The sequence below is a fragment of the Mytilus trossulus genome, chromosome 13 (genome assembly GCF_036588685.1).
Source record: "Mytilus trossulus isolate FHL-02 chromosome 13, PNRI_Mtr1.1.1.hap1, whole genome shotgun sequence".
Classification (NCBI taxonomy): domain Eukaryota; kingdom Metazoa; phylum Mollusca; class Bivalvia; order Mytilida; family Mytilidae; genus Mytilus; species Mytilus trossulus.
This window is the reverse complement of record NC_086385.1, coordinates 62651784-62665788: the sequence shown is the minus strand read 5'-3', so window position 1 is coordinate 62665788 and position 14005 is coordinate 62651784. Positions and strand designations below refer to the sequence as shown.

The following is a 14005-nucleotide window of genomic DNA, read 5'->3' as shown; positions in this document are numbered from 1 at the left end:
TGCTGGTCTTCGTCGTATATGGGAGCGTCTTGACGAACGCTATGGTAGACCTGAGATGGTAGAAGCTGCAATTAAAACAAAACTACAGAAGTTTCCAAAGTTAACAAACAAGGATCATAGTCGACTTTATGAGCTATTAGATATTCTCACACAAATAGAATCTTCGAAAGAGAATGAGACATTTTCAAATTTATTGTCATATTTCGACTCTTCTTCTGGTGTTTTACCAATTGTGGACAAGTTACCATATAATATACAAGAGAAGTGGACAACACGTGCATCGCAATACAAACTGAGGAACAACGTACCATTTCCACCTTTTTCGTACTTGGTGCAATTTATCAGAGAGGTTAGTGCTGTCAAAAATGATCCCGCGTTTATTTATAGTAATACTGAAACGTCGTATTCTAGGAAAAATGAAACACGGAAAGTTAACCATGGTGCAACGTCAGTGTTTAACCGAAAAACAGATGTTAATATTAAACAGAAGGAAGAGAAAGAGACAGTACGTTGTCCTATTCATAAAGCCAATCATCATTTGAATACTTGTCGAGCCTTTAAAGCAATGACTTATGAAGAACGCAGAAAGTATCTGAAGGACAATAATATTTGTTTCAAATGCTGCCATTCGACAACTCATATGTCACGAAATTGCACTGTAACTGTAAAATGCGATCATTGTGGAAGTAATTATCATATAACCGCTATGCATGTAACTGCAAAATCTAGTTGTCCTGACGGCGGAGAGAAATCATCTGATACAACGCAAAATGCTAATGATCAAACAGTGTCATCCAAGTGCACGTTTTTATGTGGATTTAGTGGTAAATCATGTGGAAAAACCGTTCAGGTCCGTGTGTACCCGAAGAACTTCCCAGATAAAGCCGTTAATGTGTACGCTATACTAGACGACCAAAGTAACAGAACTCTTGCTAAGACTGAGCTGTTTGATCAATTAGGTATAAATACATCGGCCATTCAGTATACTATGTCGTCTTGTGCTGGACGCACTATCATGAATGGTAGATGTGCAGAAAGTCTGATAGTTGAGTCATTGTCTGGTAATGGAGAACTTGAAATACATTCAGTAATAGAGTGCAGTGCAATCCCAGACAAAAAATCAGAAATTCCGACTCCGGATATTGCTAAATCCTATCCCCATTTACGGGAGATAGCTCATCAAATGTTAGATTTGAATCCAAATATAGACATTCAACTTTTGATTGGAAGAGATGTCCCAGAAGCGCACCACGTGTTTAGACAGTTGACAGGACCGAAGGGCACGCCATTTGCCCAGGAGCTCTTTTTCGGTTGGGTAATTATAGGCGTTGTTTGCTTAGGCAAAGTACACAAACCAAATTTTGTCAATGTCAATAACAATGACTAATGTAATGAACAATGGTAGAGGAACTATATTTGAACCTTGTACTAACACTTTGTATGTAAAGGAAAACACTGAATTGGCTCATATCAGAGATAATGTTAATTCACAAAGATGTAACAATGACCCATTGTTTATTAAAACCAAAGATGACGACAAGATTGGCACATCAGTCCAAGACCGCTTGTTCCTTAATCTCATGGATTCTAAATTTAAGAAAGATTCAAATGGGCACTGGACTGCACCCCTCCCTTTTAAACCAATAGACAACGATTGCCGAACAATAGGAGTCAAGCATGGAAAAGGGCTCAAATACTCGATAAATCTTTCCAACAAAATTTTACAAAAAAGACTCATGTTGTAGAATTTATGCAAAAAGTATTAGTTAGCGGAGCAGCGGAGGTAGCTCCCATAATCACAGATGAGGAGTGTTGGTATCTCCCCCTTTTTGTTGTTTACCACCAGAACAAGCCTAACCAGATAAGAGGCGTATTTGATTCCTCAGCATCTTTCGAAGGAGTATCTCTCAATAGCGTTATGATGTCAGGACCAGATCTCACTAACAACCTACTTGGTATTTTGTTGCGTTTTCGCAGTGACCAGTTTGCGGCCACTGCTGATATAGAACAAATGTTTTATCAATTCTACGTGAGAGAAGAAGATAGAAACTTTTTGAGGTTCTTTTGGTACAAGGACAATAACCCAGATAATCCGCTTATAGAACATCGGATGTGTGTCAATGTTTTTGGCAATAGCGCTTCTCCTGCAGTGGCAACGTACGGATTACGCAAGACAGTTGAAAACTCTAATGAAACGTTCGGCTCAGATGTTAAGACTTTCGTTAACAGGGATTTTTACGTAGACGATGGGCTCATTTCCTTGCCTGAATGTGAACAAGTAATTGATCTTATAACAAGAACACAGATGGCGCTAAAAACAGAAGGTAACATTAGGTTACACAAGATTACATCAAATAGTAGCGACGTAATGAAGGCTTTCCCTACCGATGATATTGGAAAGGATCTCAAGAATTTAAACTTGTGTGAAGACTATTTTCCGGTACAACACAGCCTTGGCCTCGCTTGGGACTTAAACACCGATAGCTTTATATTTACCCCATTACAAGATGATAAACCCTGCACCCGTAGAGGTATTCTTTCGTCATTGAATAGTATTTTTGATCCGATTGGATTCTTGTCACCACTCACAATTAGCGGAAAGAATTTGTTGCGAGATGCATCACCACCGGGTACTGATTGGGATGAATGTTTTATCACAAAGTTTTCAAGAGAAATGGAATGAATGGAGGATCTCTGTTTTGTCACTTCGAGAACTTAGTATACCGCGTATGTATATACCTATGTCAATCAGTGTTATGGACAACTTAGAAGTACATGTATTTTCAGACGCTTCAGAGAAGGCAGTTGCGGCTTCGGCATATTTAAGAGCTATCGACACATATGGGACCAGTACCGTCGGATTTATTATGGGAAAATCGAAACTAGCACCTCTTAGCGGAAACACGATACCAAGATTAGAGTTATGTGGGGCTGTCTTGGCAACCGAAATTGGAAAAACAATATCTGAAAATTTAGATGTTCCGTTGGACTCTATCAAGTATTATTCTGATAGCAAAATTGTGTTAGGATATATCACTAATCAGACCCGACGTTTTCACACCTACGTGTCAAACAGAATTGAACGCATTCTGAGTGTATCGTCGTCAAATCAGTGGCAGTTTGTCCCAACACATTTAAACCCATCAGATTGCGGTACACGTTACTCAATATCTGTTGATATGGAAAACAATCCATGGCTTCTTCGGCCGAAGTGGATGAAGAACTCTGACGAAGAAGCTCAATGTGATGTCAAAATATTATATCCGTTAGTTAGTCCAGATAATGATAAAGAGATTAGAAAAGAGATAAGTGCATCGAAAACGTCAATAGATGCGCTTGCGCCAATAGTGGGGCGTTTTGAAAAATTCTCTAGTTGGAGACGGCTTGTGAAAGCTATATCATTTTTGCAACATGTGGCTCAGTCATTCAGTTTAAAGGATAAGTCGTGCCAAGGTTGGCATTTTTGTCAAAATGTCATGTCAGTTGATAGTTACCAAAAAGCGGAATTATTTATCTTGAAGGAATGTCAGAAGGAAGTATATTCGCAAGAGATAGAATGTTTGGCTAGAGGCACAAACATTTCAAAACAATCATCTTTAATCTCTCTTTCGCCATTTTTGGATTCACAAGGTTTGATTCGTGTAGGATGACGTTTGGAAAAGGCAAAGTCTTGGCTTCCGACAGGAGAAATTAACCCAATTATCATTCCGAAAAATAGTTACATTAGTAAGCTTCTTATAGACCGCTATCACAATTCAGTGAAACATCAGGGTAGACATTTAACTGAAGGTGCGTTAAGGAGTGCAGGATACTGGCTAATTGGAGCTAAACGATTAATTTCTTCATTTATACAAAAGTGTGTAATATGCAGGAAACTTCGAGGAAAGTTCCAGGAACAAAAAATGGCGGACTTGCCTTCTGATAGACTAACACCAGGGCCTCCGTTCACATTTGTAGGTTTGGATACCTTCGGACCTTGGCAAGTATTAACTCGTAAGACACGTGGAGGTTCAGCAAAAAGTAAAAGGTGGGCTATTTTATTTACATGTATGACTACGAGAGCAGTTTATATAGAAGTGATAGAATCATTAAGCAGTTCCTGTTTTATAAATTCACTTCGTAGGTTCCAGTCATTACGCGGACAAGCCAAAGTGTATCGATCTGACCGTGGGACAAATTTCATAGGTGCCACAGATGATTCAAATATTGAAGCTATAAATGTTGAAGATTTGACAGTTAAAAACTTTCTATGTGAATCTGGTTCAGTATGAAAATTTAACCCTCCCCACTCTTCCCACATGGGAGGAGTGTGGGAAAGGATGATAGGTGTCACACGAAGAATATTAGACGCTGTTATCTTAACTTCTAGTAGTAAAAGTTTGACTCATGAAAGTTTAACAACATTCTTAGCTGAAGTGACCGCTATTATTAACGCAAGACCCATTGCACAGATATCATCAGATCCAGAAATGCCTTTGATTCTAAGCCCATCAATGCTCTTAACTGGAAAACAAGACTACTTACCTGTGATAACGGACACATACAATCTCAAGGATATGTATCGTGCACAATGGAAACATGTGCAAGTTCTATCAGATATATTCTGGAAGCATTGGAGGTCAGATTATTTACAATGTTTGCAACAGAGACGTAAATGGCACGTTGACAAAGACGATATCAAAGTTGGTGATATAATTCTTATGAGAGACAAATCTATTTACCGAGGAGAGTGGCCACTAGGCATTGTGGAGGAAGTTTTCAAAAGTGATGATGGAAAAGTACGCAAGGCTCGCCTCCGCATTTACAAGGAAGGAAAAGCTGTTACATATACTAGACCGATTAGTGAGATGGTTTTATTGGTAGACTGATCGTGAATATTGACAATATTGAACAATTTATAAATGGTTTCAGTGAACTGTTGTTTGTATTTTTAGTGTGTTTTTTATGCTGAAGGAATGTTCTTCGATAGCATTGATTTTTCGTAATAGTCAAAATTGTGACTTATTTTTACATTTGGTATATTTGCATAAATTTGTTGTAAAATATTATCATGGGAATGATAATAGACGGGGAGTGTACTGTTACCAGTGTTGATTTTTTATTGTTTAACAGAAATTCTATCGATTTTTCATAAGTTTTCCCGGACTATTTTTTATTGCTATATTTTTGTACTTTGAAGTTCGTTACTGTCCCCCTTACTTTTTTGTTTCCTAAATTGAAAGCATGAACGTGGTCACAGGCATTTAAAAGTATCGTAAACTACGCCAACTCACAATCTTTTTACCAACATCACAGCACACATATGTAGAACTTGTTATTTCATGGTTATCAAAGGTACCTGGATTATAATTTAGTACGCCAGAAGCGCGCTTCATCTACATACGACTCATCAGTGACGGTTGAAAAAACAAGGTATTTATAAAGCCAATCAAGTACAAAGATGAAAAGCATTGATGATCCAAAAATCCAAAAAGTTGTGCAAAATACGTCTAAGGTAATCTATACCTGGGATAAGAATATCCTTATTTTTTCGAAAGTTTTCCCGGACTATTTTTTATTGCTATATTTTTGTACTTTGAAGTTCGTTACTGTCCCCCTTACTTTTTTGTTTCCTAAATTGAAAGCATGAACGTGGTCACAGGCATTTAAAAGTATCGTTAACTACGCCAACTCACAATCTTTTTACCAACATCACAGCACACATATGTAGAACTTGTTATTTCATGGTTTTCGAAATAAATGATATACATTACTGTGGCTTATGGTTATACTAGTATGCACTGAGGCAGAATAATATAAAAAAAAATATAAAAATAGGGAGATGTGGTATGCCAATGAGATAACTATCCAGAAGAGACCAAATTAAACCGATATCATTTGTTTGTGCTTTTAATTTTATAAACGATTTTTTTATTTTCACTTTGAGTTTGGAATATTTTTGTTATTTTACTTTGTTCAGTTAGATTTCTGCCACACACACTTCATGTATGTACGAAAACAAAATGAACTGACAGGTACAACATCTATGAAGCTTGTTACTTACTATTAGATTTCTGCCACAAACACTTCATGTATGAATGTATGTACGAAAACAAAATGAGGTCTGGAAACAGGAAGTAGGAAACTTGAATAGTATACTGCTTTGATGAATAGTTGCTGATGCATTAGGTCAAACATTTGCGGATTGACGTCGGATTAGATACGGATACGATGCGGCGACATTCGTGGCAATCTGTAGTGGTCCGTGGATTTCCTCACCGTACCCTTAGGCATATTGCTATATGTATCATTATTCTGCATTGATTAGAGGTATAGGAGAGGGTTGAGATCTCACAAAACATGTTTAACCCCGCCGCATTTTTTGCGTTTGTCGCAAGTCAGGAGCCTCTTGCCTTTGTTAGTCTTGCGGGTTTTTTTTAAATTTGAGCTCAGTCATATGTTTTGGTATTTATAGTTATCAAAGGTACCTGGATAATAATTTAGTACGCCAGAAGCGCGCTTCATCTACATACGACTCATCAGTGACGGTTGAAAAAACAAGGTATTTATAAAGCCAATCAAGTACAAAGATGAAAAGCATTGATGATCCAGAAATCCAAAAAGTTGTGCAAAATACGTCTAAGGTAATCTATACCTGGGATAAGAATATCCTTATTTTTTCGAAAAATTCAAAGTTTTATAAACAGGAAATTTATAAAAAAAAAAAATACCACATTATTGATATTCATGTCAACACCGAGGTGTTGACTACTGGGCTGGTGATACCCCTTCAGACGGAACGTCCACCAGCAGTCTCATTGACCCAGTGGTGTAAATAGTTATCAAAGGTACCAGGATTATAACTTATACAAAAGAAAATGTGGTATGATTGCCAATGAGACAACTGTCCACAAGATACCAAAATGACACAGATATTAACAACTATAGGTCACTGTACGGCCTTCAACAATGAGCAAATTCCATACAGAATAGTCAGCTATAAAAGGTCCCGATAAGACAATGTTAAACAATTCAAACAAGAAAACTAACGGCCTTATTAATATACACATGGAAAAAAGAATTGCAACACCAAATTCAAATTCAAATTAAAAAAAAATAAAAAAAATTGTTAAATAATTTGTTGAAATAGAACTAGTTAAACATTATTTAAATATCACATGCGTTTAATCAATAAATATCGACTCTATCAGTTTTTATCTGCACATGCAGCTACTGTACTCGTAAACACTTAAACAGATGTTTTCATCCTCCTTGTTTTCAACACTTAAAATAACCAAGTTTATTAATTTATGTTATTGACACCTTGCAATTGGTCATCCACAACTCATAACTGCAGCAAGATGGCAGATATCCAGCATGAGGGAAGCAGGTATGACGCTGTGATAATTGCACGTATTTTTGGTCATCACCATTCCACTATTAGTCGTTTTGAGAATAAAAATCAGGCATGAAACGATGTTAAAGACCTTCCGAGGTCCAAAAGACCCCCTATAACTTTTCTAGGGAAAATAAAGCATGATGAAGGTTGGTCAGAAGGAAACCTATTGCAAACATAACAATCCTAAAAAGAGAATGATGACCATACAGGAGCCTTTAAACAAGAACTGTTCGAGATCGGCTCATCGCTACTGGTTATCGCGCGATAAAACCATTTTAGGGACCTTTGACTACGAACAGACACACAGATACCCGTATCCAATATAGTGCAGAGCTGGCCAAAGTTGTAAATTAGCGTCGTGGAGGAAGAACTAGTGTTCCAATGAAATTCGGTTCATCTTCCTTGGCCCAATCGTAGCCCGAATTTGAACCATATCGAGCATATTTCGGACGCTTTTGGGCATCAAGTGCATGAAAGGACACCCCAGTTCAAACAAATCATGAAATAAATAATAGCCTGCGTCAAGATCGGTTTCTCCTAGCTTAGCAACAAATTAGTCGACTTATGGCAGGAATCAGAAGACGTTAACATGCGGTTATAAGTTTTAAAGGAGACTGCGCACAAAGTACTAATTCTTTGGCGTATAACGATCAACCATGATGTGAACAATCATCTAAAGATTAATTTTGAAATGTCTGACATTATAAAGTTTGACTACAGTAAAAGTTTTAAAATGCATTTTCTTTGGACAAAAAACACATCATTTTGTTATAAAATATTTGGTTAGATAAAACTTTTTTTTTCATACATTTTTTGATCGTTATAAAGCCAATGTTATCATTAACTACGTTTTAATATTATTTTACACATATTTTATCATATTCCATCCAAAATAAGAGACTGATTTTTCAAGTATTAAAAAATCAAGGTGTTGCAATACTTTTTTCCATATGTATTTAAAAAAAATGAACGAAAAAAACATATATGTAACATGAACAAACGACAACCACTGAAAAACAGGCTCCTGACTTGGAACAGGCAAATACATAAATAATGTGGCGGTGTTAAACATGTTAGCGGGATCCCAACCCTCCCCATAACCTGAGACAGTGGTATAACAGTACAACATAAGAACGAACTATAAAAATCTGTTGAAAAAGGCTTACCTCATCAGATGGACAAAAATACAAGTGAACGTGGCCGGGTATTTATACATCCCGACACAAAAAGATACAACAAACAGATATAAGAGTACTCGCAGTTATCTGACAGCCAGTTCAAAGCCACTAACAACTAATAAAAGAATCATGCATCTAAGACTAAATTGTTAATCCGTACACATCACGTTTCGTCTACATAAGACAAATCAGTGACGCTTATATCAAATTATGTATAAAGCCAAACAAGTACAAAGTTGAAGAGCATTGAGGATACAAAAAATCCAAAAAGTTGTGCCAAATGAAATACGTCTAAGGCAATATATGCCTGGGATAAGAATATCCTTAGTTTTTCGAAAAATTCAACGTTTTGTAAACAGAAAATTTATAGAAATTACAACTTTATTGATATTCATATCAACACCGAGGTGTTGACTACTAGGCTGGTGATACCTTCGGAGACGTCCATTTTAATTGAATTCAAACACATTTTTTTAGGGGCCAGATGATCATGGGGACCACTTCCGTGTGCATTTGGTGACCTTTTGCTGTTGGCTGCTCTTTTGTCGGATTGTTGTCTCTTTGATATTTTCCCCATTTCAATTCTCAATCTTACATATAGAAGTAAAGTTTTATGACGGTTTCAAGAATAAAAAAAGCTTATATTCCACAACGGTTTGTGTTTTAAATCCACGACATTTCTAAACACAACAATGTTACAACCAACTCCCACAATTGTCTGCATCAGTTACGTTATTTCCATATTACATCTATACACTAAAGATTTTCAAACTGTTCCCTTCGTCAAATGTCACTGCTAGTTCTTTAGTCTTATCATTGAAATTGATATGTGTTGGGTTGGTGATCTCATCCTTATGGAACGTAGAACGTTGTTTGGTCGTGAGATCTATTCTAAAGATGGTGTTTCTTTCCTTCTCCATGAGGAATATCAAATTATCTCCTGCTGCAATTCTACAGCTTTTTCTCAGATCTAAGCTGGTGTAGCATGTTTGAGTAGAATTAGCAAACGTTGTGCATTTGATTTCGTGTAAGTTACTTAACGTACAGTATATCTTATTATCAAATACATCTAGATCATAAACATTCTCTTCAAATTCAACCCTTTTCACACTTTTTCCATTGTAATCCATCCAAGAAACCCAAGTATAATTACAAAATACCAGAATCTGACTTTCGATACAAGTTATCCAGTTGCAGGATACTGGCCATGGTGATGAACAACCAGTATACTTGATTACTTTAAGTGTACGATAAATATTCTCTAATTTCAGGTCAATAACGTGAACACTATCATCTTGAACAATTAATATGTTGTTTCGATCGAACCAGCAAATAGTATCTTTACATATATTATTGTATGTATGGTCAAGTTGGAAAGCGTGTGACTTGCAATCCTTCAGGTTAATGATTCGCAAGTATATAGTTACAGTAGTAAAAGGACTAGGATGCTCCTCACGAAGTGATTGTTCTTCGATTATTCCAACCTTGTTGTCTTCGCTGAAGCAGCATGCATAAAATTTCGAAGACTTTCCTGCATGATAAATTCCCGTTTTTTTAAGACTTTGTTGTTCATCTAAATCCACGCGTAATTGTGACTGCCTGGTCTTACTCCTACTATTTTGGATTTTTAACGACGTCGTTTGAGCATCATGATCAAACTCATTAAACATTGCATCTACTTTGCCAATGAAAGTCTCAGGAATAAACTGTAACGGTATATTGCTAATATCATTCTCTAAAAGCTGAAGATTTTCCTCATCTGACAGTTGACTGGTATCGAGATGTTTTACGATATGGAATAAGTTGACTTGGCTCTCTTCTATTTCTGCCTTTTCAATGTCTTGCAGGTTGGCTTGTGTTGTTTGTGCTAGAGACTTTAATTGTTCTGTGTTGCTTGATATTTTTTCAACGCCTTGGTTATAATGGGTATCTATATTTTTCTCCAATCGATTCAAATGGTCTCCAATGGCTGAATGTAATTGTTTTAGTCTTTCTTGTTGCTGCTCCTTGTCTTGGCCTATCTTGCTAGACAGCTCATGGTATTCCTCCTTCAACTTTTCTATGGTATCTTTCTGGTTGTGTATTCGTTGTTTCAGATCATGTATTGCTGAGCTGTCCTTAATTCCCTTGGCAGCTTTCTCTATATGGTTGATATCACACTCTTTATGTGATTCGGATATACAGACATGACAAACAATTTTATCGTGAATGATGCAAAAAAAGATTAATGTCTGTCCAGTATGTTCTCTGCAAATCTTGGTTATGGTTTTGCTAACGTTGGATATATCTTTTATATCAATGACGTCATGAGGTACAGCAAATCTCCTATGGGCTTTATCACAAGGTCGACAAACTGGTTCCCCACAATCATTACACCACGAGACAGCAATCTCTCTTTCATTAACTCTGAGACAACCGGCACAAATCTCGGTATCTGTCATTACTGAAAATGCAGTGCATAAAATTAGATTTATTTTCATGCAGTTTGTTTAATGTAAATTTTAACACTACTGGGTATATCATGTCTTTTGTGTTTTAGGTGTAGGAAGACGGAGTGGTCTGAGAGTACCCGGGACCTTTGAAATGAATCGCTTTTGGTTATAGAAATAAGATTAACCATAAAATACCAAGAAAGTATATTTACGGAAGCAGGAAAAGATCAGAAAGGAACTGTGATTTCACAAATTTATAGAGCCTTATTATCTTATAATATTAATTTAATAAATGATAACAACGTTACACTCATGTTGTGGGGGATATGTTGGAGTAATGGATGGAGATGTAGGGCGTTTCTGCTACTGTCAGATGATGACTGAGCCTTTTTTCTCCGTAGGTTTAGAACCCACGAATGAAAGTGTTTCATTAACCCCTGATAATGAAATTGAGAATTGAAATGGAGAATGTTTCAAAGAGACAACAACCCGACCATATAAAAAAAAAAACAACAGAAGGTCACCAACAGGTCTTCACTGTAGCGAGAAATTCCCACACCCGGAGGCGTCCTTCAGCTGGCCACTAAACAAATATAAACTAGTTCAGTGATAATGGACGCCATTCTAATTTCCAAATTGTACACAAGAAACTAAAATTAAAAAAAATACAAGACTAACAAGGCCAGAGGCTTCTGACTTGGGACAGGCGCAAAAATGCGGCGGGGTTAAACATGTTTATGAGATATCAACCCTCCCCCTATACCTCTAGCCAATGTAGAAAAGTAAATGCATACCAATATGCAATCATGGTTGGAAAAGGAATATTTGTGATTATATACGAGAAGGCTGTGGTATTAGCATGGAGGCATTTGTCGTGCATGTTAATCGACGGTTGTTTATGGAATATACATACTGAAAATTACACCCAACAGTTTTAGAATTAGATTTTTCTGCTGACAAAGTTTTGTCCATCCCTCAGGGGGATTTTGATCTCTTATCTTAATACACAACAGCATCAGTCGCATAGCCTCCTGACCAGCGCTCTATACCACTCGACCACATCCGCTTAATAAAAATATAATGTCTTTAGTCTTACTAGTGTTACCTTACGGGGGCTCGCGGGTCTAAATCAATTTTTTATTTAATATAAGATTTCGCTATATTTTTCTATAAATTGACTTTATCTGATACCTAATGGAAAAATTAAATAAAAAATGGGGGTCAGCGTTCATTTACGCTCACAATCTGCATTCGAAAAAAGCATACATTTTTGCTAATGTCCTTTTTTTCTGTTGAACTAATAGGAGAAAAAGCGGTAATATAGAAATTAAAAAAGAACTAAATTACAGAAATGGCTAAAATTTTACAACTATTTAGTTTATGTACAGCACTTTCGAAAATAACAATAAAAAATATAGGTCACCGATGAGTTAAAAAAGAAATTTAAATTTTAATGCCAAAAAATGGCATTTTTGTAAAGGGAAGATAATTTGAAGCTTTTTCAATGATATCTACATTTTAAAAGTCACCTGGGGCCAACACGTATTGATTTTTTGGAATAATTTTTGTACCATATGATAAAGTAACAACTTCTTAAGGTAATAAATAAAATTTGTAATAAAAAATAAACGTTTGATTTTTTTCTGAAAATTTTATACCCGCGAGCCTCCTTAAGACGGAAGGTGCATCTAGAGATAGACATAAGACATGTACATATTTAATTTGGTTAAGTAGAAAAGACAATATAAATGGTACTATTCAAGACAAAAAGTCAGTGTATGCACAGCAGAAAACATAAACAGCAAAGGAACAGCGCCGCTTAAAGTGTTGTGATCTTACATTCGAGCTTTTAATATTTATCATAAATATATTAAACAATCAATTTGCTTAGGTTTAAACATCTTACCTTGTTCATTAACCAACAATACAAATATCGATTAAAGAACCTCACTACAGGTAAGGTACATAACACGTCGATATGTGTATATGAATCATATGCAGATTTTATTGAAATGATTTTAAATGACTCCACAAAGTCAATCGTCAATGATTTGATTTCGTTTTAATTGAAAAGGTTTAATTTTCAGCGAATAAGATATGCAAGTGGCAAAACAAAACAGCGCAGCAAATGTTGTCATTTTTCTGAAATTGTGAAGAATGGAATTAACACCCCAGTTCTATTGTTTTACTTTATAGTTTCTATTTCTAAAACAACTGTAAATTGAATAAATCTATTGTTACGAAGACCAATGGATTTTGACCACTGGGTGTAACGCACGGGATTTCTGGAAACATCTTCATTTACATCCAGAAAACACAGTTCGTTGATATGTAAAAAATCCCTTCACAGGCTTGAGAGAAACATCAAACACAAAATAAAAGAATTAGGAAACATACAGTTATACATCTGGCTTGGATAATGCGACCTGGCCTAAATAAAATAAAGCCTATATCCTTAGCAAGCCAACATTCTACTGCAACTTATAATATATTCAAAGAACATTACACGCTTCACATACGTATCCAGCATTATCCAAATTCAATATTAACAAACGTCGAAATTCCACTCTATTCAATAACCAAATGAAGACCACGTCAATCAAGATAAAGATTTACATTAAAAATACAATAAATAATCAAACATTTTCAGGAAATCAAAGATATGAATGCATCCCTCAAAAGTATGATCACCACTGTTCAACCCTCACTTAAAGGCAAATAAAAAATAAAAAACGGTATCTTAAACTATCAATGTTAAATTTAAGAAATAGAAACATTTGTTATATTTAAGAACAACAGTAGTATACCACTTTTCAATAGTCAAAAATCGATTAAGCAAAAATAAATCTGGGTGATAAACCAACACCGCGGGATATACATCATTTATAGGAGGATAACAACAGAATGACAAAACAAATGAACTGATACAAAATCAATTGATAACAGGACTCACAACTGAGCTTTATAATTTCTGGAAATAAGTTCCAAAAGTAATGGTGTCGACCAATAAGTGGACT

The 14005-nt window shown here is 35.9% G+C and overlaps 3 protein-coding genes across 3 annotated transcripts; 2 read left to right on the top strand and 1 right to left on the bottom strand.

Moving 5' to 3' along the window:
- The first annotated feature begins 2741 nt into the window (after window positions 1–2741).
- LOC134694563 (uncharacterized) lies at window positions 2742–3650 on the top strand. Its single transcript, XM_063555578.1, has one exon. It carries the CDS (start codon window positions 2742–2744, stop codon window positions 3648–3650), a length of 909 nt encoding a protein of 302 aa, XP_063411648.1.
- Window positions 3651–4298: 648 nt separating this feature from the next.
- On the top strand, window positions 4299–4868 carry LOC134694562 (uncharacterized). The gene has a single exon (XM_063555577.1). The coding sequence runs from the start codon at window positions 4299–4301 to the stop codon at window positions 4866–4868; it is 570 nt and encodes a 189-aa protein (XP_063411647.1).
- A 4437-nt stretch (window positions 4869–9305) lies between these two features.
- On the bottom strand, window positions 9306–10997 carry LOC134694561 (uncharacterized). Its single transcript, XM_063555576.1, has one exon. It carries the CDS (start codon window positions 10995–10997, stop codon window positions 9306–9308), a length of 1692 nt encoding a protein of 563 aa, XP_063411646.1.
- Window positions 10998–14005: the final 3008 nt, after the last annotated feature.

Coding starts and splice junctions, on each gene's coding strand:
- LOC134694563 (XM_063555578.1), top strand. CDS start 2,742: ATGTCAATCAGTGTTATGGACAACTTAGAAGTACATGTATTTTCAGAC.
- LOC134694562 (XM_063555577.1), top strand. CDS start 4,299: ATGGGAGGAGTGTGGGAAAGGATGATAGGTGTCACACGAAGAATATTA.
- LOC134694561 (XM_063555576.1), bottom strand. CDS start 10,997: ATGACAGATACCGAGATTTGTGCCGGTTGTCTCAGAGTTAATGAAAGA.